We start from the raw sequence: 25,875 nt of genomic DNA, 5'->3' as shown, positions 1-25,875 counted from the left end.
AGAAAACAAAAAGAAAGGTAAGAAACCTAAATAATGAAGAAAAACAACAACAATAAGAATCTGACAGAATAAGGCAAGCCAATCAAACAAATAAAGAAAAAGAAAAAGAATAAAATTCCTCTGATGTCCACAGTTCTGTGATAGTGTTCAAGTCAGGTCCCAGAAATGTGCTGTAGAATCCCGCCAAGTTTGCAGAATTCATGCTGAGAATGGGAATGATCTTGGATTCTAGATGTAGGGGATGGAACTAGTCTTAAGCTGACAATAGTCTGGCCCCACTCACCTGCTTCTGTTCTGCATGTGTGCATGCCACTGGTTCGCCTCGCTCACCAACTGCTGGCTTGTATTTTCATGGCTGCTTTGGACTTTTCCATACTGGTCTGCTGGCTGGTCCCACCTGCAGTGTGCTGTGCACTCTCCAGCAATGTTTTAAATAGTTTGCTTTATATCTCAAATAAGCCACAACCTCTGTATTGTAGTGGTAAAAGCAAGGCAAGAAATGAGATTTTGTATTTGGAGCCTTCGGAGGTCATCATGAGGTCAGTGGTAGATAAAACTTTTTAAATGTCTCTAACAGTGACCCTTCCTGAGACCATTGGGAACCTTCATATATAAAACAGATGAAAAAAGCTTCAGAAGCCAAACTCCCTGATTGCCCTGGGCCTCAGTTTCCTCTTCTATAAAGTGAGAATGACCATTGTACCTACCTGCTATGAATACGATTTTGCAGGGGCCCTCCTTTTCATGCTGCCTCTCTGACTCTGGTTCTGAAATGTGAAGCCCACTTTACTAGGTTATGCATCTTAATATCTAGGATATTTTTCAGGATAGAAAAAAACCCCAGGATTATATCAGTGTTTACATGTTTCATTATTGACCTAATTACTTCCAGAGACAACAGGCTAGACCACCTCCAACTGTAAGAAAAGGCCCCTTTCCCCTGTCCTTCTGTATGTCCTCACAGGACACACTGATACTTGTAGCCCTCAGCCAGTATCTGATACCAAAACTATCTTCCTTGCCTTACAGCTCCTTTCCCAACAATAGAGTATAATTTTCACAGAGGAAAATAAAGAAAAATCTACATTTTACATCTTACTCAGTTTCCCTATTTATAAAATGGAGGATGAAACTGCGGCCCTACTTTAACCCTTCATTTTATAAATAGGGAAACTGAGATGATTTATCTCTCAAAGTCTATATCCCAGCCATGTGTATGTGTCCGTGTGTGTGTGTGTGTGTGTGTGTATATATATATATATATATATATATATATATATATATATATATATATATATATGTTCTTTTTTTAAATTTTAAGATAAGTTATTGCTGAGTTGCTAAGTTCCCCAGGCTGGGCTAGAACTTGAGATCCTCCAGCCTCAGCCACCCAGAATGGTGAGATTACAGGTGTGTATCACCTTGCCTAACTAGAACTCAGTTTTCTGACTACTGTATCTGTGTAATTATTATTTTACTACACTACTGAGATACTGATTCATCTTCAGAAAACTGTGATCTGGAGTGATCTGGAACCAGAGAATGTAGAAGCTAAAATGGACCTTTTGAGTCCTACAACATTGCCAGTAATTTTTTGCCAGTAATTATTTAACGTCCACATAGGCCATTGTCTAGCCTCTACTTAAACACTGCTCCCTGACATAGCCCACCCCATTTTCAAAGAATACCTTTTGAGTGGGAATCCCAGATGTACTACCCTATGCTTTCTTTTGAGTTGTCTCAATTCTTTTTTTTAGGACCTCTGAGCACCTGTGAGGTGTCAGCCCCTATTCTATGTGCTAGAGATACAAAGTCAAATACAAAATGTAGTGTGGTTCCTCCCTTCCAGGACTAATCTGGGGAAACATCAGTAGTAAATCAGCAGTCATGGTCCAGTGGGATAAGTGCTATCAGAAGAGTATGAGCTAGAGGTGGAGGGAGAGCATCCTGACGGAGGTGACTTTTGAGCTGAATTTTGGAACTGGATGGGTGAATCAAGGCACACAGCATTTCAGATGAAAGAGAATTGATGGAAAAGTGCAGAATCCTTAGTCAGCAGGCACTCTTGAGACTCGTGTTCTGTTGGGGGCGGAAGAAGAGAGATTTATGGTAAATGATGAGAGAGAAGGTGAAGAAAGCATGCAGGAGCCAGACCGTGATGAGTATTTGTGGATAAGCAGCAGTCTGCATTGTTTTGATTGCATTCTTAGAGTATTACTTTGTAGGCTTTAGTCCTCTCAAGGCTTTATTAATTCTGCTTTGAAACATAAGGATCAGAAACAGCCTAGATTCCATTGCTGACACTGCTGTGAAGCTTCTCTGAGCCTTAGTCTCCTCATCTGTGAAATGAGGATGACAGCAACTCCTCCCAAATTTTGTGAGGAAAAAATAATGTTCATAGGCACCTCATAGTGCCTGGTTCTGAAGATCCCAAACAATACTTCCTTTCCCCAAAACATTTTTGCAATAGTTACTCCCTGAGGCCCTACCTTGGCTACTGAGAATGCTAACATGAGACTGAGGTTTTCTTACAAGGAGACTGTTATTTTTAATCTCAAAACACAGTTCTGCATCTTGGGATGAAATTATGTCCAAAGTAAAAGTTTCCCTCTATACTTCTTAAAGCTTAAAAGAAAGTAACTAAGAAAGTAAATTTTGACTTTTCCAAATATACAGCTTTAGCAGGCAAGCAAAGAGCTCAAGATAATGAAGATCCATAAAGGAGAAAGTAGATAGACAAGTCAGAGGAAAAAAATGTCAGGGAAGCTGTTGGATTTGATTGACATATACAGAGGAGAAAGTGTTGCTATGACAGATAAATTTTGTTTGAAGAAGGATTTTGAGCCTACTCAAGTATAGAAGCAATATATGTGAAGCACAGTCAAAACAGATAGACACACGAACTATGGCAAGCATTAGGAAAGTTCTAGGGTGCAAAAGAGTTGAACTATTTTCAGTAAAGCAGTAGCTCAAATTAAAAAAAAAAAAATGCCTAGAGAAAGGTTAGAGATTGAGGACTGGCCACTCTTTAATTTCTACCTAGCATCTTTACCAAGACAGGAAAGAGAAATGTGAGAAGAGGAGAGTGAGTTCAGTGGAATGAATAGAAGGTGAAAGGGGGAAATTAGATCATGAAAACAAAGGAAGGGGGCATCTGTGGTGTTAGAGTAATGGCTTTTTGGAGGGGGGGAGGGGGCTAAATAAGTCTTAAATTGTTACCATGGGGAGAATAGTGGAATTACAAAGAGAGGAACTTCGTAGAATATATTCAATTCCATAGAAAAGCTTGTGTATATTTGGCAGTCTTCTGTTTACCTTTGGATTTAAATCGTTTTCATACTGCTCTGGTACCGTTTCTTTTAGAAGTAGTTGGCCAGTATTGCAAATAAAAGTGTGGTCATTTGGGGTGGTGTAATCTGTCTTCCCATGCATCTCCACTGAGAACTATCCTGAGAACTAGTTCTTATTTCATTAAAATGAGAAGTAGACTCACAACATGCTGGAGCACTGATTATTTTATACGAGTTTGATTTTGCTGAAGAGTTAGTATGGAATATGGTAATAAGACAAATATGGTAGCTCACTGACTTAGAATGGGTATGCATTATCCTAACCAAGCAATGGTGTAGTGAGAGACAGGTCACTGCCCAGCAGAATACAGTCTCTGGATGAAGTCGGAACTTCGAATAGGAAAATGGGGACAGCAAATAAAGAAGATAGTTCTTACCACTATCCTAAAGTCCTTTCCAGAATATCACAGCAGATTTGTAGCCAATAGAGGGGATTATGCGAGGAAGAGGAGAACAGAGACAAGACAGAAACAAAGAGAAGATATTAATGTACCATTGGAGAGACAGTCACAGGGAAAGAGAATGATTTTGTTAACCTTAGTGGTTTACCCAGCTCAAGAGAAAATGGGCAAAAACTAAATCTATTTTAAAAATGCTAAAAAATAATAATAATGCCCTGAGCATAGTGGCACATGCCTGTAACTCTAACTCTCTAGAAGACTGAGACAGAAAGGTTACAAGTTTGAGCCTAGTCTGGCAACCTAGCAGGTTAGTGAGACTCTGCAGCTCAGTGTAAAGTTCCTGGGTTCGATCCCAGTACTGCCATCAGTCAAGTAATCAATAAAATTCTTCCTGCCTAGATTGGCTTAGACACTCAACAAGTGACAGCCTGTTTTCTTCCCTCACTTGTCTCAGCTCAGATTATCTTGTGTCTGGCTACTGCTAGTTTTGGGGCTTAACCTGGTCAATGTAGATAAATATCTCAGAAGTTAGCTGAGCATCTGAGTTTCTGCTGGACTCTATGTAGGAGGTGCCCACTGTATCTTCTTTCCTCAAATCCACTCATCTTTTTAAAAAGTATTTGTGGAGGGCATACTATGTGCCAGCAACATCAGTAGGTGTCAGTGTAGAAAATACAATGTCTATACAATCTCTGAAAATTAATATTTTGAGTTTTTGCAGGGTTTCTTGCTCCAACATTTATGAATTGTACTACTGTGAACTTACTTTCTGTGAATTGCCTCCCAGAATACATTTGCACAAGGTTCTCTTAGCTAGCAGAAATGAATAAGCTACAGCTACATGCATCAGCCTACATAAATCTTGGGAACATAATGTTGAGCCAAAAAAACCAAAAACAAATAAATTATAAAATAATTTAGATACACCGGTATGGCACTTATAAGAAGCCAAAATCATGCAAAGCTAAGAATACAATATGTTGTTTAGCGATACATGCATATGGCATAAAACTCTTATACAAACAAGGAAATAAGAAACATGAATAGTGATTATCTCTGGAAGGTGGAGAGGGAATGAGCTGTGATGGAGCACAAAAAACACTGTGCCGTTGTATCCATACTCGAGAGTAGCAGAAATTCGTGTTTATTCAATGGGTAGAAGGCAAATAGAACCTTGTCATATTATAAAATGTTATAATGTATAATATGTTTATAGTAAACATTTATAGTATAAATATATATTTAATTTTTATTTAAAGTATTATTAAAGAGAGATATGGATCATAACTTCAGGGATCTTGCACCTTACTGAAAACTATAGGACATATATAAGCAAACAAATAGCATAGAGTGCTCAAGAAAAGTTCAGTTACTTAGAGTCCAGTGGTAGAGATCTTTTCATAATTCGCCTCAATTCAAAGCAGAATATAATAAATATTGCAGTTAAATGTTTGAATAAAGGGTGATGAGGGTATATAGAAATATATTTAATGGAATATAAGAAGTTTCTTATTAGCAATAATCGTGTCTTGGATAAATCTGAGTGGCTACAGTACTGCCACTGTGCAAAGTTTAAGAAAGATTCTTAAAAGAGATGACAGCTAAGGTTGATTTAAGGGATAAGTAAAATTATAAGAAAGATAAATGGTGAGAGAAGCATTAAAAAAGGAAACACTGTAAACAAAGGTATAATATAGGATAAGGACAAGATGTGGTTAAGGATGAAAGAAGCCAAAGTAATTGAAATACACTGTGAATGTGGATACAGTAGAAAGATAGGATGGGAGTAGGTATTGGTGGAACTTTAAGATTATACTAAAACATTTTGTCTTTATTTTGGAACCACTGGGTAGATCTCATATTTCTCTTTGGACAATCAATCAGATCTCTTGTTCTGTCTGTGGTAGCTGGATTGGGAGGTGGGGTAAAGAAATAGAGCCATTGAGACTGCCTTGGAAATTTGCAAACAAAAGATCATGACAGGTAATAGTAATAGAAACAGAAGCAAAGAGTTTGATTGGTCACTGGATTTGCAATTAACTACCACTTTCTTTATCTTTCTTATCTTACCCTTTTCTTCCCCCTTTTTTTCCCCCATAGCTTACTCCTCATTGCCTTTTATCTCTGTCTCTTCTTGGTCTGCATTTTTGATTTGTAAAATTGCCATATAATAACTTAAAATACATTACTGACTGAATTTTAGCCAGCATCCATAAAACATTTGTCTGGGAAGGATTTGAAATGTTTTATTCCCTACACATGTTTATATTAGGCCAAATGGTATAAAGATTAAAGTAAAATATATATTTTCTAATTACAGTATTGATGCCTCAGGGCATTGACCATTTACTTATGAATCAGGTAATCCATGCATTAATACGTAACAGTGTCAGATACACTATATGTTTCTTTTTTTCTTAAAAGTATTATAGCCTGTTTTAAAAAATTATTCACACTAAAGAGAATTATCAGATTTTAAAAGTTTAATAATCTTTATTGATGTTGTTTATTTCAGTAAGAATTACTGTATGTTGGAAATGTTTGGAAGTTCTGTTGTACCTTAGCAGGTACAATTGACTAAATAAACTTTTTGTTGAACTTTACGGCTCCATTTGTCAGATGTGGTTGACGAACAAGCAAAAGATTCACCATAGAACATAATCTGGACAGTATATGTAGGGTTTTTGTTGTTGCTGCTGTATATCTTTTAAAACTAAGACCTACTTATCAGCTGGTTTTCTTGAGAATTGATTTTTGCCACCTCTTTTAAGCATAAAGTTCTGGGAAAATACATTTTGTTAATTTAAAGATTTGGTACAGTTTTGCAGTACCTGATGTCAGTATATAATCAAGTTTCCCAATGTGGCATTTTAAACTGTGGAAGAAAGGAAGAAACTAGGTTATCTTATCTTGCTCTGTTTCTTTCCCTTGGTGACACTGATAATAATTTGTATTATGACCAAAGAGATTTAACTATTTTGAATTTTTCTTTGGAGAAAATAACACTTTATCAAAAGATGTTTATTTATGTCACTTCTGGGATGTTTGGGGAGATTTCATGATTACATGCCTTCCTAGGATTTAGATTCTTACAGCTTCCTGCTTAATGTCTAATTGCTACATTCTCTATCTGATAATTATCTTTTGCCTTGTATTCTAGTCTTACCACAACTAAAATATTTAGTCTTCACCTTGATATAGTGTTTAGAGGTGCACCATCTCCTGCCTAAGAAAAAGTGTTGAATAGTTCAAAAGCTTTTTCTGGGACACCACCGTGGACTCATGCATTGGAGGGTATTTGGGGAATTCAAGCTCATCATTTAAGGGAGTTACAACTCTGCAACTGCATATAGCCACTGCAGCCTCTCCCTTCAGCTTAGTTAACACCTGACCTGTATATTATACTATAAAACATTCTGAGTATGTGCTGACTTTTAGGATTCCCTTTGTATAGAATTCTAGCCTTATTGGTAGCAAGGGGGCATGCTTTTCATTGGTCACTGACAGGAGCATTTGGAGAACTAGAATCACAGTTTGCGCAAGTTTTTTAAATTAGAACCATGGAGATATGGTGCTTATCAATCAGTTCTTTTAACATTCACCTACCTGCAGCCTCTTCTTTTGTTTGCTTCTGAGAATCAGCTTTTTATTTGTTTCAGTTAGGTTGTCAGTAGGCTGAACTACCACCAGGCAGCTATGTAAAATCATTGCATATTTTCCCCTTATTCTTTTTTTTAATACTCATTTTTAGTAGGACATGTTTGCAGAACATACATTCATTGTGAGGAGTTGGTACATGTACATAACATATCTTAATGTCTCCTTTCTCTCCTCTTCGTCTCCCTCTCTCCATCTCTTGGTCCTTTTCCCATTCGTGAAAGATCTATGTCCCTGCTTCCTGTCATCTTTTATTTTGCTGCTTGTTTATGCTTTGGGTTCCCCTTACATACAAAAGATATGAAAGAAAGAAGTCAGTCTTATAGTTTAGAAAGAGACAATAATCATGAAAATAAGTAAACAGAAAAACTAATGAAATATGAGGAAGGAAATATAAAGGGTTGAAAGCTTGTGTGTCTGACTTATTTCACTTAACATTGTGGTCTCATCAATCTTTTCTTTTTCTTCATGACAACCCACATATATATTGTCAATCTGTAATTCTCATTCCTTTTGGGCTATTGTAAAATTTTTGTTGTCAACTCATTTGTTTCCTTACTTTTCTTTTTTCGTGCTGTATTTCCTTCTATTTTGTTTTTGCTTCATCTCTGAATGTTCCTTACACTTCAGGGTTTTGGAACTGTTATTGATAGTTTTGGTTTACTTTTCCCCTTCAGACAGGCTTTGCAATAATATTTTTTTCCCTAGCTTTATTGAGGTAACAGTGACATACAAAAATAATCTTTATTTAGGAGAATTTCACTTTTATTTTCTTTGAAAGTAGCATTTCTTTTTCATCATTAGTAACTTTTTTCAGAAACAGAAGATTAATTTCCATTTGGATGGCTATACTGTGCATTGTCTTTGAATTCAAAGTTGGAAACCTCACAAATGCAAATTCAGTTATGTTTGCTGTAATTATCAAGCCCAGATTCTTTTGGTGAATATGTGCTTTTTTGGCATTTAGATGTTAGAGGAAAATGTGATGATAGTCTATGCAAAATATATGCTGAAGGAAAAGAAAATATCATTTGAAATTATTTTTTATTAAAAATATCTAATGAAATCTGCGTACAGCTCAAGAAAGGGAAAGCGTGACTGGTTTGCTTGTTTAGTGTGCACTGGGGCACAGTTCCTCACAAATTAAGACATTCAACTCTCTTTTCTTGGTGGAGATGATACTGTGCATCAAACATTTATAAAGGAAAAGGAAAGGGTAAGTGGAGAGTTTGAAGGGTTACACCACAGCCTATATTGAAACTTTGGTAACAGGAATCCTGTACAGCCATACAAATATGTTTAAAAGGTGTCTGCATAATGAGTGTGCATTGTAGGAGAGTGACTATTGAGTGTTCACAGCTTTGTGTAACCAAGGAGTACAACGAGCTCTTGGCCCCACAGGGCTCTGGCTGGTGTGTTAGGTTACCCACTCTCTGCCTTTACAGGTCAAAAGAGTGATACACAAACAATATCCCTCCCTGTTTTTCTCCAGTTTTGAAAATATCTTTCTTTCTTTCTTTGGTTCTGGGAATTGAACTCAAGGAGAGCCTCATCCATGCATGCCAAGTGCTTAACCACTGAGCTATACCCAACTTCTTGTAAATATCTTTATATATCCTTCTTCACTTCCCTTGTGTGTTCAGTGATCTTGACAACCGGCACCATGGTCCACAATGAATAGCCATATAAAATCCTAGTGTTTGATACCTAGCTCTTTGATTTGTCAGGCTAATGATGAATGACTGTGAAATCCATCCCAGCCTTCCCTGCTCAGACTAGCCACAATAAAAGCCTTCACTTTGGATATTTAGTGAGAACTATGTAATAGGTGAAAAAGAAACATGAACTTGGATTCTAAATTAACTAATTTAATCTCCATCCCAAGGGAAATTGTATTGCTTAGCTCAACATGGAAAGAAGATGCTGGGAACACATGTACATTAAGTCTTCTGCAGAATGTAGCCACATTTGGCAACTCTATTGACTTGGCGCCAGCCGTGGAACTTTACACCAGGCTATATTTTAGGTTTGGAATGACTTGTGATAGTCGGTTCCATGATGACTGGCTTAGACGATGGTGAAAACAAAGAATTGTGAAGCTGAAAGTGATGACAAAGGCTTTGGAGCAGTGCTAAGAGTTAGAGAGAGGGCGCCTGCACAACCCAGTCTGTTTAGTGTGGGAAGCTCTAAGAGACACAGGGTTGGTCAGAAACTCTGGGCCTAATGTGGCCCCAGTGACAGAAGTGCCCTGTCCTCAGGTACCACTTGTGACTCATGTTTTTCAAGGACCTAGAGTTATGTGTGATAGGACTATATTTCTTTCATTCCAGGATCTTAACATTGGAGTCCTTTTTACAACTGATAGCTTTTATAACATGCTTAACATAATGGTGTACCTTATGATTTGTGTCTTATAATTAATGATCTATTGTAATAATAATGATCTTGCTAGCATTTATTATGTGTCCTGTGTGCCAGGAAATATTCCAATATACATGTGTTTTTTTCATTCAGTCTTTGCAATACCTCTGGCTTACAGCTTTCTGGTCAATTCTGGTACTTTATTTGTGGGCTCTTCCTAATAAAAAATAATTGGCCAGTGGTTTTAAAAATACAGGAATGTATACATTTGAGCACATTTCATGCTATATAAAACAACTAACTCATGACAATTTTAAATATGATGAGGTGGGAAGGCAGAAGGCATTCATGAAATGAGAGAAAGCAGTTGGGTTTATTCTGGCGACAATGGGAAGAAGGCCAGGCTGGGATGAAGGGTTCTTTTCTATTCTGTCTCTGATGTTCTGCATATGAAAAGCTACAAATACAGTGACAGTCCCTAGACAAAGTGTCAAGCCTTCATTTTCTCCTTCTTCTTTTAGCCCCTTGCTCTTCAGTAGCTGATTTATCTTCCTGTCTGTTCTGGGAGAGAATATTCCTCTCTTTGTGACTCTAATTTGGGAATGGTGGCTGGCTGCAGTTAGACAGTAGAAGAATAGAAAATTCAGAAGCCATCCATTTTACTTTATGTCTCTCCGCTGGTCTCCTGTAATCCCCAGCAATCCTTCCTGTGCGTGATCAGAACGTGTGTGTGTCTACCACTGCACTACCACAGCCGCGGAAGGACACTGGACTCGTGTGTTTTTAAATTGATGTGACAGATTCGAATGCTGACGTGCATTATTGCAGCTTGTCTTTTGACAGTAGCTTACGAAGACATATGGCCAATAGTCAGGAAAACCGTCTTTGACTGAGGAAAGGTAAAATTTGTCAAAATGAGAAACAAATCTGTCATTTTTACATTTTCATTGGAATTTTTTGGCGAGTGAAATAGGGTAATCTAGTGCAAGTGGCAGCTTCTTCCTTTTTCCTTCCTAGTACCTAGCCCTACCTGTACCAGTACACCCGTCATAAATGGCCTCATAATAAGTGAGTAAACAAGTCTCCATTTCTGCTGGCCCAGGATTACAACTCTCTGTTCCAGGCCTCACCTTCCCTCGGTCTGTCCTGTGTAATTCCTTCAGAGTCAAGTTTTCTGTGGAGCCGTTGTTTTGACGGACTAGACTTTGCTGGTGTGTGAGACCATGTGAGTATGTAGTCTTAGATAGGTCTGTGGAGTTCTTGCCCTTCCTCTCACGAAGATACCATACTAGTTGTTTGAACATGTAGGGGAAGGAGAGGGGCACTTGGAGAAATAGAAAAGTAAGGCTTTTCACACCAAGGAGTGAGCATTCCTGAGGAATGCTTTGTTGTACTTGCCGTGACAAAACTGTATGTCCCTGTTCCTTTTTACTTCACACTGTCCTGTCTATTATTATCAGATGCAACCAACTTCAACTTCTTAACGTTAAAGAAGTCTGTCTAGATAATAGTTCTTTGGCAGATTTATTTGATCAAAGGGGAAAAGGGGAAGCTTTTAGAATGTACGATTAAATTGACGCACTCTCAGTGCATTGCATAAGATATAAATTGGAGTTATAGTTGGGGTTCCAGGTATCTCCTTTGGCATTCCTTCCTTGGGGAGCTTTCTCTGATTGGCCCCAGCCAAATTAATGACCTGTCATCTAGGTACCAGTGTAGTTCAGATGTAAGTTTTTGACTGTCACATCTGTCTCCCCTACTAGTTTCACAGTCATTTAATATACAGTTCTTATTATATTTTCTGTAGCTCCAGAGTGTGCTACTAAATGAGTGATTGCTATAGGAAAGAACAGAGAGGGAGAGAGAGAGAATCCTTTTTTTTTTTCTTCCTACCTTGACTTTTGTGTGTGGTCATTGACCTAACTTTTGTGTGTAAAAGTCACAAAAGCTAAAAAGAAGTGATTGAGAATAATTATGCTTAGTAAGTATTTATTCATTCAGCAAGCTTCTTGAGCATAAGTGATTTGTTCAACCAGGCCAGCATTCCTTCACCCCCCATAAGAAAATAATAGACTTCAATGAGGAGACATAACTGTACCATCTTGTGCAGAATATGTGATCAAGAACTTGAGTGTGCAAGCCAGAAAGTCTCCTTCTTCAGCTGGGTGGGCCTGAAGGCTCCCCCCAAGTAGGAGTTGGGCCTCTGAGGATCATTGGTAGTTCAGTGGATGGAGAAAAGAGGAGGCTGTTCTAGGTAGAGGGACCTGCCAGCCCTGTCATGATACAAAGGTCTGAAGAGTAGAATGTTTATAACCAAAACCAGAGGGCCAGCTCCAGAGAGGAGACTGGGAAAGGAAGGGGAAAGTTTACTGTTGGCCTCTCCTGTAAGCCAGGGTTTGTGTGTCCTTTAAACCCATGCCTCTTTGCCATGTGTTTCTTCTCAGGAGAACCCCAACACCAAGCTAAGAATGTCAAAAGTATTCATTAAAAAGAAAAGATAACATTTAATCAGCTTTTCCAAATTATCTCCTCTTCACACTCTGCTGGACTCAATGGGGAAAGATGATCCCCCTTTCAGATCTCTGCAGGAAGCCACAGAAGAGTTGCAGGGCAGTGTGCGGTATTGCACCATGTCTCTGACTCCGAAATCATTCAGGAGAATGCATTCATTATGGTGGTCAGTTTAAAATGGTGCCAAAGAGAAGACAAGTGGAAAAATTGCATCCTTACTTTGGAAATTCATCTCTCCCTCAAGTCTGTTTTGTGTACTTGGCTTACTGTAAGAGAGAGAATGAACCATGTTTTATTTTTCTTCTGTATTTCTAAAGCTAGAGAGGCTCATCCTGAAAGATCACAGAAGGACTCTCTGACCTCACAATCTTATTTCTTGCAGCCTCTGTACCACCGAACTGAAGCTGTGACTGTCTCTGACCCATCTTTCTTTCCCTGCTTCTGCCCTTTGGCTCCTACCCAATAGGGTGGTGTCCGGATACGAGGTGTGCATGGGCAGTCATGGCAGGACTGACCCTCTGAGACCCCAACCAGCCACCCACACACTTACAGCCACTACCTGCAGAAACAACCCTGGGTGCTGGTCCCAAAAATACTTCTCTGTAGATTGTGCAGCTTGTACATCGGTCATGCCCACTTCACACACCATTATGTGAACTATACGCTGCTGGATTTCACTACTGGGATGTCAGACATGATCAGTATGAAAAACCCTTGGCTACCACAAATTTTGTAGAGAAAATATACTCACCTTAATTTCTGTAGGGAGAGTAACCTTAGCACACACTAGAATTTATCTTTCATTTCGGAATTACATTAAGCAGTCGGTTAGTATTCAGTCTTAACTTTCACATGGAACGTTTTTCTGTAGTCTTCTTTTCTCCATTAGTTTGATGGAAAAACACAGATGATCTGAGCCACACTCTGCTACATTGAATTCATTCTCCTTCAGGTGGTATAACCGCCTCCCCCACATACTTCATTTAGGAGCTTAGTACTGGAACTAAGACAAATTACACTGAAGAGTACTGGCATTGCCTGGAGGTAGATTTCTTTGCCAATTATGTGGAAAGAGAATAATGAAATTAGAACATCATGTAAGAAAACATTTTTTGGAGATCGAAGCAGCACAAAAGAATTTTAGAGAGAATCTATGGAAAAAGGTTTCACTCGTTGTGATAAATTTTTGGACAGGAGCATATCTAAATTTATAACACAAAAGACACATGGCGGAGCTCTAGAAATCTACACTAATACCATATAATAAATTATTTAAGAATACCATAGTAGTTCTGAGCCTGGGGATGTGGGAGGAAGATTAAACAATGAAAATGGTATTACAGAGCTTTCTCTGTTTTGACAGACATCTGCAGTAAATGCTTTTTCCATCTGATGATTTTTAGGAAGTGAAATGCCAGGTAATAGCCTAGAGGAGGAACAGTGAACAAATTTGTGAATATTATTCCTGTTTTACTTTCTATTATAAAGGACAGTTGTTTAAAGTATAATAAGTTCTGTGGTGAGTTACACTCTCAGAAAATGAAAATGCAGGCAGGTTTCAAAAAGCAAATCTGTATCCAAAAGGGCTTCATGTGCTAACATTTGTCACTTTACCCTTGGGAGAAATGTAAGATAGTAAGCCAATTTTATGATTTCTATTCCTCCATTTAGATAACTGATCTTGGGAACTGATTTGACATTGGCAAATCATTGTTGACTGTTTTTATGTCTAATGCTTTTTGTCTTTCAACTGTGGCCTGTTATGTTTGCAAATAAAATAGCGTATGATTAAGAAGCAATGGGAAACTCTGTCCCATCAAAGCACCACAGGCAGCTCGGTGTCTGGGTCATAAGCAGAGTCCTCTGCATCCTCAAGGAAACTCCTAGGCTCTTGAGCAACATTTTGATCATTATTAATGACCAAAATGATCATCATTATTTTAGTTATTGATTTCTCAAAATGTCCAAAGTTCTTGTAATTACTCTTACCATTATAAACCTTTTGGAAACATTTTTGTTTATCATGGCATTTGTGATTTTTTTTTTTGGGTACCTGATCCAACTCATGACCTTGCATTTGCCAAGCAGGCACTTACACTGCTGAGCTAAACCCCTGGTGTTTGTGAATTTTTATTTGAAGAATGCTGCCCCCTTTCCCCTAAAGTGACCTTTGTCCCCAATCTGTTCCTCTGCCATCATACAAATCTCTCATCCTCAGGGATAGCAAAAGCTTGTAGCCAGGAATGTAGCTCAGTGGCGCAGCACCTGCCTAACAAAGGCAAGGTCCTGAGTTCATTTCCCCGTACCAAAAAAAAAAAAAAAAAAAAGAAAGAAAGAAAGAAAGATTGTAATTGGATGACCAAATATGAGACTGGGACATAGGAGAGGCCTGAATTAAGCTCTGATAGGTGGATACATATTGCTCACAGATGGGAAGGATCTGAGATTTTTTAGTCTATCTTAGTCACTTTTTCATCACTAAGACACAATAGCCAACACCAGCAACTTAAAGGAAGAAGGGTTTATTTTGCCTCACATACAGCCTGTAGTCAGCTGACTCTAAGACAGGATGCCATGGCGTTGGCGCATGATGGAAAAGAATTGGTCATAGTATGACAGACAGGAAGCAAGAGTGTCAAGGTCAGAGCCAGAAAAGGAAATGCAACATTTTGGGTCACACCCGCAGTGACATCCTCTTCCATCCATCCCCACTCTTAACAACAAGCCATCCCACCCCCATAACCCACTCACCTTCCAAAAGGGTGCCTGTGATCACTGAGGCCTTCAGGGACAGCTAGATATAAAACGTAACACCATTTCTTGAAATTTAAGATTCTGGAAACAGTTCTTATTTATTAAAATGTCATATTTCATGGGAGGAGAAAAATAACACCCTGGCTAAAATACTTACTACTATGCTTTTAACATTAGCAAATTATTAGTTCTAGGAGCTGGAGTGAGGGGCAGTTATTTTGTATGAAAACTTTTCCTTTTGATTTTTATAACCTGCCAATTCCTCAAGAAGCTCAAGAAAACTAGGTGCAGCAAACTCTTGGAAAACTTACCTTTGGTCTCATTAATGGATAACCTCTATATGTGTAAAGTCCTATATGCTGACCATTTTACTTAGGTAAAGTTCAATAGAGAAATTATAGAGGTGATGCAGATGATCTTTGAAGAAACTATTGTCATCAAAAACTGAATTTCCATTTAAGTATTTGAAATTTTATTTATTTTGAAATTCAGACTATTCTTTGAAGTAGACTGTGTGGAAGTCAGTAATCAGTTGGAAAGTAACTGAGAAGTGGTTCTCATGCTTTGCTCTGGTGGGATTATGAGTTTTCCTGGGTTGTTCGTCCTTGCCTATTGCAAGGTGACAGCACAGTGTGATGTTCCTTGTATCTCAAAAAACTCAGTGTATTAGCTGCCAGAATAAAAAACTTGTAGTTCTGAAAATCTAAGGAAAAATGTGAAACTTGAACACATGGCATATAAATGAGTGTCTATGTCTCTGAGGTATTCGCTTTGTGTTTTAAACTGACTACTATTTGTTTATTTTACAGGGATTTTTTTAACCTCAAAAGATAATGTCAGATCCTGAACCTAGAATCTACATCAAGTGACATAATAGTTTGGTTCAAAGACTATGTTATATTACATTTTGGTTGTTTTTGCGAAACATAGGGCTCCTTGGCCAATCTAGATTTTTGTCACCTAACAAGGCTGTACTGTTTGTTACCATTCTTTTAAACTACTTAAAAGGAAAACTTACAAAATATAGCTTCATATTCAAAAATAATGATTTGTACATTCTAATTTCATATCATAGGAAATATCTTTAAAGAATACTCACGCTTGATTTTGTGAAACAAATTCATTACCCTAATCACTTTTATCTTTGTTGACATAACCCCGTGGTATGCTTTTCTAGATATGTCTTTCTATAAAGTATTCATTTATTAGTTGTTTAGCATGTGCCATTTCCTAAAATAACTTTATACAAAGTTAATACTTTAAAAATATTTAAAATTTATTTTGTGGATCCCCCTGTTCTTTTACTTTTTGATATAAAGAACAGATCCTTGTAAATTATTGCTTGAGTACATCTGGACATACCTTCTACCTGTTCTTTTATTTAAAAAGAAGAATTTCAAGAGCAGCCTCATAGCCATCATGGCTGTGAGTGGTATATGTCAAGATTATTTCCTGTAAAGTGCTGTTTAGTCAAGGTAGGGGTAAATAGAACTACCTTTTTTAAAAATAAAAGTGAGAGTGGGAAAAATCCATACTTTTATTCAGTGACTCAAAAAGACACATTCCTAACTCTGAGAATAGTACAGAGGGGAGCTTGTTTGAAACTTGTTAAATTTAAAAACACTACCTTTGTTACAGAGTGGAATAAAATCTGGAGATGAGAGTGACAGATTGATAATAGTGAAAATAAGACAAATATCAGAAAGTAAAGAATGAAAGGAGAAAATACAAGAGAAGCTAAAGGAAAGAAGAGAGACATAAGACCTGTTATTCATTTAGAAAATATTTTGTGCCAGTACACCAGGTCCTTGCTATTAGCAGGGTATCAAACAGTTGTGTGCTCTTCTGATGAATAAGATTGTCATCCCATCCTTTGGACCAGTGGAAAATAGAATGAAGCAAAGGGTTAGCTCCAGACTGGAGAGAAAAACTGAGCAAAGCACTATGAGCAGTGGGCATGAAGGTTGGATACCTAAGGACAAGAAGGATGGAAAATGAACTTTAACCTTTTCCTTTAATGGCCCAGAACTCCATCCATCTCTCCTCCACATCCACAGCCAGATTAGTTTCTCGAATCTTCCTTCAACCTATTCTGGATAATGATTCTCTGTGGATACATTAGGACCATCCCCAAGCAGTCGTCCATCTATTTGAAAAACATTGATTAGTGTCTTCTGTGTAGCAAGCATTGTGATATGTAGCAGAATATAATAAAAAGTGAGGTATTATCTCTGCTCTTTAAGTATCTTATAACCTAGTTGCATATAGTGGCAAGTAAGTAAATAATAATCTGGTTTGATAAACACTGCTGAAAGGATGAGTAAAAGCCATTCAAGTCCATGGATGAAGAAAATTTCCCAGAATAAGAGACCACCATGTTGACATTTCCTCTTGTACTTCTTCCTTGATTAAAAATTTCATCTGAATGATTTCAAAAAAGCATTCTATGTGCTTCGTGGTTGATGAAAAATTAATTTTGCTTTGATTCAGAATTAGCAAATTAAACAGTCAGTATGGTTTTGCACTAGTGGGTTCTTCAGTTGAAATTCTGATTATGTTTTAAAATATGTGTTAAAGTCCACATCCCCCTTCCATATTCATACCCATTTAAAAATACAATTTAAGAAAACCCACCGAATATTTTTTCTTGTACTTTTATCACCCACTATGTACACAAGTCTATAGAGGCACACACTGTTATGGTTTAATGTAAAACAGATGCCCATAAAGCAATTTAGCTGTATTTGTTTAAAATATGTGTATGTATACCAATTTATTTCCTGATTCAGATTGCAGTCCTATCAGACTTTTAGAGGAAAAACGCCAAATCATGATAAGTTGCCCTGGATTTCATGTAAGAGCTATTTGGAGCAGTGAAAGACTCTCAAAGGGCTGAACACTTTTTCATACTTTGTGTTCTTTCATGTAAACCTGATTTAGAGAAATCTCTTGTCACTGCTTTTTCCCGAACAGAAAATTTTCTAACAAGTTGGCTTCCATTTGTAGTCATTGGTTTATCTCAAGTCTTTAGTGGCCCCTTCTACCTTCTTTTTGATGGGCTTTGTTACTTTTTGTCCTATATTTATGACTCCAGCTCTGACTACTCCCCTGGATTCCATTTGCTCATTCTCAGTCTTGACTTGGATGTCAGATAATCTATTTCAAATGTAACATAACTGAAAGAGAACCAATGGACTCCCTGCCATCTCTCGTGAGCCAAATCTGTTCCTTTAAATTCCTCCTCACCTTAAGAAATGGCAAAAATAATCTACAAAAGTCAAGTATTATCTTATCTTAACTCATTTTATTCTCCATAAGTCCTGTTGGTAGTGTTACCAACTTCTTCCCACTTGTGACGCCAGCAAGATTGTCCTAGCCACCATCACCTTCCCCTGGCAGGACCTATATTTTCTCATTCCAAGTCCAGTGCTCTTTCCATGGTGGTGTGTGGCCTCTCATACATTCATTTTACTATAGAGATGTTTTGAAATTCCTTGAGTGGAGTGGTTCTCTTATTTGCCATATACCCCAAAGGATACAGGAATGTGCCACATTCCCAATGAGGAGTTCCATGTATCTAATGAATGCCAGTCTGACCACATCACTGCCTGTGTTCATTGTGGTCTGTGATCAGCTTGGATTGTGAACTCACTCAGATAGATACCCATCAAATTACAATGGCATTTGAAAACTGGCAGTTTGAGTGAAAAATATTGATATGTAGGAGTCGAGTTTTCAACGAGTAACTCATTTGTATTCTGAATGTTGAACATTTCACCTAACTGTAACTTTGAGAATGGGCATGATTAGGTTGTAGCCAGTAGCTGCTGTGCTATTTTAAACCTCAGAATGTTAGCATTTCTGTACTGAAACACCTGGTGTCCTGAAGCAGGGAGTGCCCCAGAGAATGTCTTTGCAGATCACAGAGCATCCATAATTAGCTTCACTGTTACCATCTGAGTACAGAAAGGCCATTCCATTGTATTTTCAAAGTTCTTACTCTGTTGTATATGGAATTTAAGTGGCTCTAGTAATACCAATGGTCTCTCCCTTGTTTTTACAGGTGATCTGCAACTCTTTCACCATCTGTAATGCAGAGATGCAGGAAGTTGGTGTTGGCCTATACCCCAGGTATGGCAGACAATATTTCAGTGCCTAGAAGGCATGATCTTAATTCCCACCCAGCTCCCAGCCTTTTGGGGGTAGTTAAAATGACTATCACACCAACTGGCTCAAGAGCCAGGCTGGAGACTTAGTGATCAATTACAAGGATGATGTAGAAATGTTAAGTTTTATAACTGCACTTTATGTGCTGTGCTGTTAGTGAAAAGGCAGACCTCAGAGCTAAATCTGTGTTCTTAGGGGTTTTAGAGTAGGAAGCTGAGGATTGTGGGTACCTATTAACTGTCAGGCTGAGATTTGGGTATCCCATATACCATCCCTGATCTTACTGCCCTCCCTCCATGCTGAAACACATGTGAATTTCGTCAGACTTACTGTCTCCTAGCAGTGGGTCAATTTTGTCATTTGTATTAGCTCACTCTGAGCCCCATAGCTCTAGGAGGTCAGACAGCTCTCAAGATTGGCTACCTACTCTGCTTCCACAGCTGTCACTGTGATGACTTTTTCCCTTCCACAAGTGCTAGAGTCATTCATTCATACTTTCACTTCTTTATGTCATTTGGGTTCAAGCATAAATATATTCTTTTTTATAATTAACAGTGAATCTGGAAATTTGGCTTCTTTTCTTCTTTCCCACAAGTGCCATTAGCTGCAAGTCGGGTCTCTTGGTATTGGTATTTTTGAGAAAAATACAGTGATACAGAATGGTTCAGAGCATGGGCTCCCAGTTCAGGCCACCTGGTTCAAATTCAGTCACCATATAGTAGTGTGTGTTCTTGGATAAATCATTGAACCTCTGTGCATCCTTCTCTCCATCTGTAAATGATCTTTATGAAGTCCTTGTATGTGTGCTGCTGAATTGAGCACTGTAAAGCCATGGTGATGACTGCCTTAGACAACCATGCTCAAACCTTAAGAAAGTGCTTTCTATATAGTAAATGCTGTTTCTAATTATTATCAATTTATGGTGGCAGCTTAAGTACATTTCATTTCCCAGATGTTAAAGACTACACTTCCAGGGTAATAAAATGATGAGGCTATGGCCCAGATTGCATGAGCGTCTAGTTGAGAAGACCTCCCAGTGTTCCATGCAAGAGGAAGTCCTCCTTTTTATGGTGCAGCAGAGGCACCAGATGAGATCCTTTGTGGGAAAGCTCAGTGGCATCTTGGCTGCAATGATTGCTGCTGATCCTGTTATCTCAAAAATGACTTCTTTGCAGGTCACTTATTCTCCCCATTTTCATGTTGGATTACCTCTCTGAATGGTATCTGAGATACCGGGATTCCCATCCAAATAAAAGACTCAAAAAATATTTCTATGAGCAGATGTCCCTAATTAGCCTCCATCTTATTTCATATGAAGTGGGATAGTGACATTTATGTGAATGTTCCCAGAGTACTCAGGCTGTGGACCTTCTCAACCTCATCTATTTCTTCCCACCGTACATCCCCCAACCCAAAGCATGTTCCTTTCCCATTGCATTCACCAAATATAGCTGTTTGACTCCATCTGCTGGGCCGTCATGGTCTTCTTCTCTTTTTTCAGTATGTCCTTGCTCAACCACAGCTGTGATCCCAACTGCTCCATTGTGTTCAACGGGCCCCACCTCCTGCTGCGCGCTGTTCGAGACATCGAGGTGGGAGAGGAGGTAAGGAAACTTGTCTTGGTTACTTCTTTCATTGCTAGGACAAAATATCCAACCCAGAATTAAGGAAGGAAAGATGTATTTAGCTCACAGTTTGTGGAGGTTTCAGTCCATAATTGTCTGATTCCAAGGAAGGGTGGCATGGCACAGAGGCAACACTTCAAGGCAGCAGAAGACGGCAAAGCAACAAGAGCTTGTTCTCCCCAAAAGAGGGGAGAATAAGCTTCTTCTTTATATTGTACACAGGCCACCCCTCCTTGAGGGCAGGTGTAGCACTCGCAAGATCTCTGTGCTTCTTCTTGCACAAGATGGGGATGTTTACAAATTGAGGACCCTGGCTCCCTGCTGAATCTCTTAGTTAAACTTCTAAACTTCTTATATTGACACAGTGTATGAACTGTAACACTTGTGTTTGCCCCTCTCTAGCCTCCTCACCAGAGACTCAGTGTGACCATTCCTACAACCAGTTGTACTTAGGGGGCTGGTTTTCATTATCCTTCTTTCTGCCAGTGAGAAAATAACATGATAGCGTTCCCTCTGTTCAGCAGTCAGTCACATCCCAGTATATGGATGTGTTAACTTTTTATTTTGTCACCATATTTCTGGATGGTGATAGTTCTAGGGCATGATTGCTATTTATATGAGAGGTGTTTATGTGTGTAACAGAAGGTTGTGTTTTATTATATATATGCCAACAGTTGTTAAATTGCAGTGGCCACTGCTCAGTGGCTTGTCACATCCCTGAAAATGGTCATTCTTCCATGACAGAAAGGGCAGCCCACTTGTGAATAGATTTCTAAAAGCTTACTTACTCCAAAGGCCACTAATTGGATTTTGAATTTTTTAGATCTGTGTATAAAAAGCCAACAGGTTTTATTCTTTTGGGCTGTCATTGGACCTTTACAAATCCATCCACCATCTCTGGGTGATCACTTAAGCACATGTGTAGAAAGGGAATAGAGGCCTGGGAGCGTGACCTCCAGCAATAAATTGGCCTTGACTCTCAGTTTGCAAATAGCCAAGGTCTCATGTTTTGGTGAGGAATCTTCAGGGAAGCTTGAGTCTCATAAGGCAGCCATGTCTGGGCCACTGAGAACTGTGAACTCAGGTCTCCGTTTGTGTTAAGTTCTGGGTTACAGATAATGTATGCTTTTAGAACCCAATTTTGTTCTACCATCCAATTTGCTAAAGTGGATATTTATTGCAAAGAAAACAGAGGATCATAAGCTTTTATTGCATTTATCTAACACTTGGCTAATAAAATCTAAACTCAGGTATCATATTTTATGAAAATGGAGATTTGGCTTTGACAGGATTCATCCCTAGAGTGATTACCAACTGAATAAGCCACTACTTACACTACAACTTTTGTTGAATTTCCCATTTGTAGAACTGGCATACTAAGTATACATATCTATCAGTAATATTAAGAATTTAGATTTTGTTTTTCTGGAGCCATATATGACTGCAAAGCAAGTTAAAAAGGGAACTACTGTTTTCAGCAATGTTAGTTTAGGGGTCAAAGAGTGGCTATTGTTGTCAATGATGATGATGATGACGACGATGACGACAGCAAGGAGGACGACGACTACAACGATCATGTTTTAGTAAATTTACTAAACAAAACAAGGGCTGAGGATGTGGCTCCTTGATAGAGCATTCATCTAGCATGCAAAAAACCTTGGTTTCCATCCCTACCACTGCAAAAGGAAAAGAAAGAAACTTGACAAGCAAACAGAAAAGCTGTTGGAAGTTTCAGAAACAACAATCATGTTCTCTCATATCTTGTTTTTAAGACTTGGTCACCACTTACTGTTCTTGATTGGTTTTCATGGAGCTGGAAAAAACACCCCATCTTTCAGTATTTATTTACCTTTTATTTTTTTAACATCCTCTTTCTATGTCTGGAGCAATAAGCAAATCCTTCTTGTGTAAAACAGAACATTTCTGCTCAGCATCGAGTATACAGACTCAGACATCTTTCTCAATGGTTTTTAACAAAGCATCTTTACAACAAAAAGGATTTTCCCTGAAAGTCCTTCTTTATCAGCATGTAAAAGCAGAAACCTAGCTACCCTGTAGTGTGCTCCTTGGTGATGACATTTCCTCTGCTTACTTGTCCTCTTTGCCCACTTCTACCTACCTTAGTATCATTTTCCCTTTGAGGTCCTTTCAAACACTGTTTCTTCTATAAAGCTTTCTGTGGTTTTTCACATTAAGGGGGGATCTTTTCCCACTGAGATCTCCCTTCTGGTGGTTATTAGCATATATGTGGTCCTTACACTGGCTCATGCAGCTGTCATCTATATGAGGGCAGACATCTGGGTCTCACTTATATTGGAACCTCCTAGTATTGTGCCTTGGACACAAGAGACATCGATCCCTCTTTGCTGAACTGACTATTAATTGAACACACTTTTAAGAATAGTAGTGTTTCTCAGTGGGGAACTATTGGTGTTCTGCATGGAACACTTCTTCATTGTATGCAACTGTTGACCATTGAGAAAGAATTGTGTCTACAGTCTCTGCTCAGTTAAAGCCTATTGCTGCTAACAACTAAAATATATCCTGTACATAAGGCTATGTATTAAGTTTATTGGTACAGTTTAGATATACATAAAGATCATATTTATCATAGAGAATTTGTACCTGTACAGTATTTTGATTCCTCTTTTTTCCAATCACTTTTCCCTCCCTTCAAGCCGTTTTCTCCTCCATATTGATAAAGCTTTGTCTCCATTTTAGCGTTTTTTTCTCATTTTTTCTCATCCCTTTCCTCCTTTTCTCCTTTCCCCTCCCTATTTCTCTTTTCCAAGAGTTTTTTCCTATTTCACAATATCTCTTATACATTTTGGTTATTATTTACACTTTCAGTTTCTCACACCAGAAAGACAATGCAACATTTACATACATGTATGTCAAATTTATTTCACGTAAGAGTATGGTCTCAAGGTACAACCATTTACTTAGAAATATCTCAAATTTATCCTTCTTTAAGGCTAAGTAGTACTTCATTGTGTAAAAATGCATCTTTTTTATTCATTCATAGATTGATTGGCATTTGGGTTGTTTCTAAGATTTAACTATTACAAACTGTGTTGCTGAAAACATGGGTGCTCATGTATCATTGTGGTATGATACTTTTAATTCTTTTGAGATGTTCAGAAGGTGATTAGCTCAGTCATATGAGACCTTTAGTCCTAGTTTTTTGAGGAATCTCCACACTGATTTCCATAGTGGTTGCATCAGTCTACACTCGCACCATTAGTGTATAAGGTTTCCTTTTTCTACATAGCCACACCAACGTTTTTTATTGGTTGGTTTCTTGAAAATAGCCATCATTAGGTAAATGCAAAGGAGAATGAGGACAGAAAACATGCAATATCAGGCACGGCACCAATAGTCATAAAGCACTATCTCCGGGACCTCACAGATGAGTTCAAAAGTGAAGTATTTAACCAAGTAAAGCAAAATATAAGTAGAATAGTTAAATAAATGCTAGGCACCTCCCAAGAAGAAACACATGGTGGAATGGAAGAACAGAAAAGAAGGGGAGAATTGTTTGATGGAGAAAATAGAGAAAACACAGAATACATAAAGCAGGTTCAAAGAGATTACCAGGAAACTAAAAACTCTATTGAAAGCTGGCATAACAGCTTGAAAGAAACTAAGGATTGATTATCTGAACTGGAGGACAGATTTGTAATGTGGGAGCATGAAAGGAAAAACTTCTTAAAAATAACAAGGAAACAAGCAGTAACAATACAAAGGCTAGAAAATGATAAGAGGATCTATAACTTAAGAATGTAAAGGAAGAAGCAGGGATACATACAAGTGAACTGCAAAAGCTACTCACAGAAATAATCAAGGAGAACTTCCCTGATATGGGAAAAGGTAAAGATATTCAGATCTATGAGGCATGCAGGACCCCAGCCACCTACAACCCAAACAGAACTACACCCAGGCATATAAAAATCAAAATTCTAGAAATCCAATATAAGAACAGAATATTAAAAGCTGTCAGAGACAAGAAAGAGATCACTTACAAGGGAACACCCATCAGAATTACAGCAGACTTCTTGGCACAAACCATCAAATCATGAAGAGCATGGGGCGAAATAATTCAAGCTTTGAAAGACAATAACCTCCAGCCAAGATTGATATATCCTACACAACTGTCCCTAGAAATTAATAGAGAAACAAAGTGCTTCCAGGATAAAGAGGAACTAGGGGAATTTGTGACCACCAATTCAACTCTAGAGAGAATACTGCAGGACATTCTAAAACAGAAAAATACCAAGATTCCAGAAACAGTGGCAGAGAGGCCACAATGAATGGAGCAGAAAGCAAAATGAAGAAAACAAACTGACAACTAATGACAGAAAAAGAGCTCAACAGAAATGAGGCAGAGAAGGTTGGATGGTAAGAACAGGAGAACTTGGAGAAAACAAGACATCATAATAGCTAGTGCTGATTTAATATCATCTTGTTTTGAAGTCCCATCAAGCTTTTGTTCTTCTGTCTCCATCAGTCTTAACATGTTGTATCTTACTGGATTTTATTATATGTGATAATATAAACAAAAACTTTTATAGACAAGGAGATAGTTCATTTTCCATTAGCTGGTTCAAAATACCCTTACATTGTATTGATATGTTTGATGCTACAGTATACAAAGTTATACTCAAAGATTTCAAGGAAAAAGACAGTATGGTAACTACTTTTATGTCAGGATATCTTGTGGTGAAACATTATTTTGCTTAAATGGTTATGTTCGGACCTGTGCTATTTTGTTGCTATGTCCTCTTTTACCTCAATCTCCTTTTTTTATTATTTATTTTTTTATTTTTATCTTTTTAATTAAGGGAAAAATAAATAAATAATAGCAGCATATATTATAGTAACCCACTTTGATTTCCTATTAACTTGATTTGAAACCCTGTATTGCTCTCACCATCTTGTTTTGACTGGTTTTACTCTGTTCTGTTTTGCTTAATAGTACCAAGTTTGAGAGTATAGGCAACAACTGTGAAGACAATAAGATTCACTATGATGCCCATTCTGGTTTGACTA

At 38.0% G+C, this 25,875-nt stretch overlaps 1 protein-coding gene across 8 annotated transcripts in view; it reads left to right on the top strand.

Annotated features, from left to right (window-relative positions):
* Positions 1–25,875, top strand: part of Smyd3 (SET and MYND domain containing 3) — a 715,019-nt gene that overhangs the window by 503,441 nt on the left and 185,703 nt on the right. For all 8 annotated transcript variants that reach the window (XR_010043331.1, XM_063236766.1, XM_063236765.1 and 5 more), the window contains 2 exons: positions 19,098–19,165; positions 20,703–20,805. Coding sequence is in view for 7 of the 8 variants with exons in the window: in XM_063236766.1 (XP_063092836.1) it covers positions 19,098–19,165; positions 20,703–20,805 (171 nt within the window). In the remaining variant the exon portion in view is untranslated. The remainder of the gene's footprint in view (positions 1–19,097; positions 19,166–20,702; positions 20,806–25,875) is intronic.

Source organism: Cavia porcellus, unplaced genomic scaffold, assembly GCF_034190915.1.
Source record: "Cavia porcellus strain 051 isolate PalLab524CR breed Dunkin Hartley unplaced genomic scaffold, mCavPor4.1 scaffold_26, whole genome shotgun sequence".
Classification (NCBI taxonomy): Eukaryota; Metazoa; Chordata; class Mammalia; order Rodentia; family Caviidae; genus Cavia; species Cavia porcellus.
Note: the sequence above shows the minus strand (reverse complement) of the source record. Positions and strands in the feature narration are given on the sequence as shown.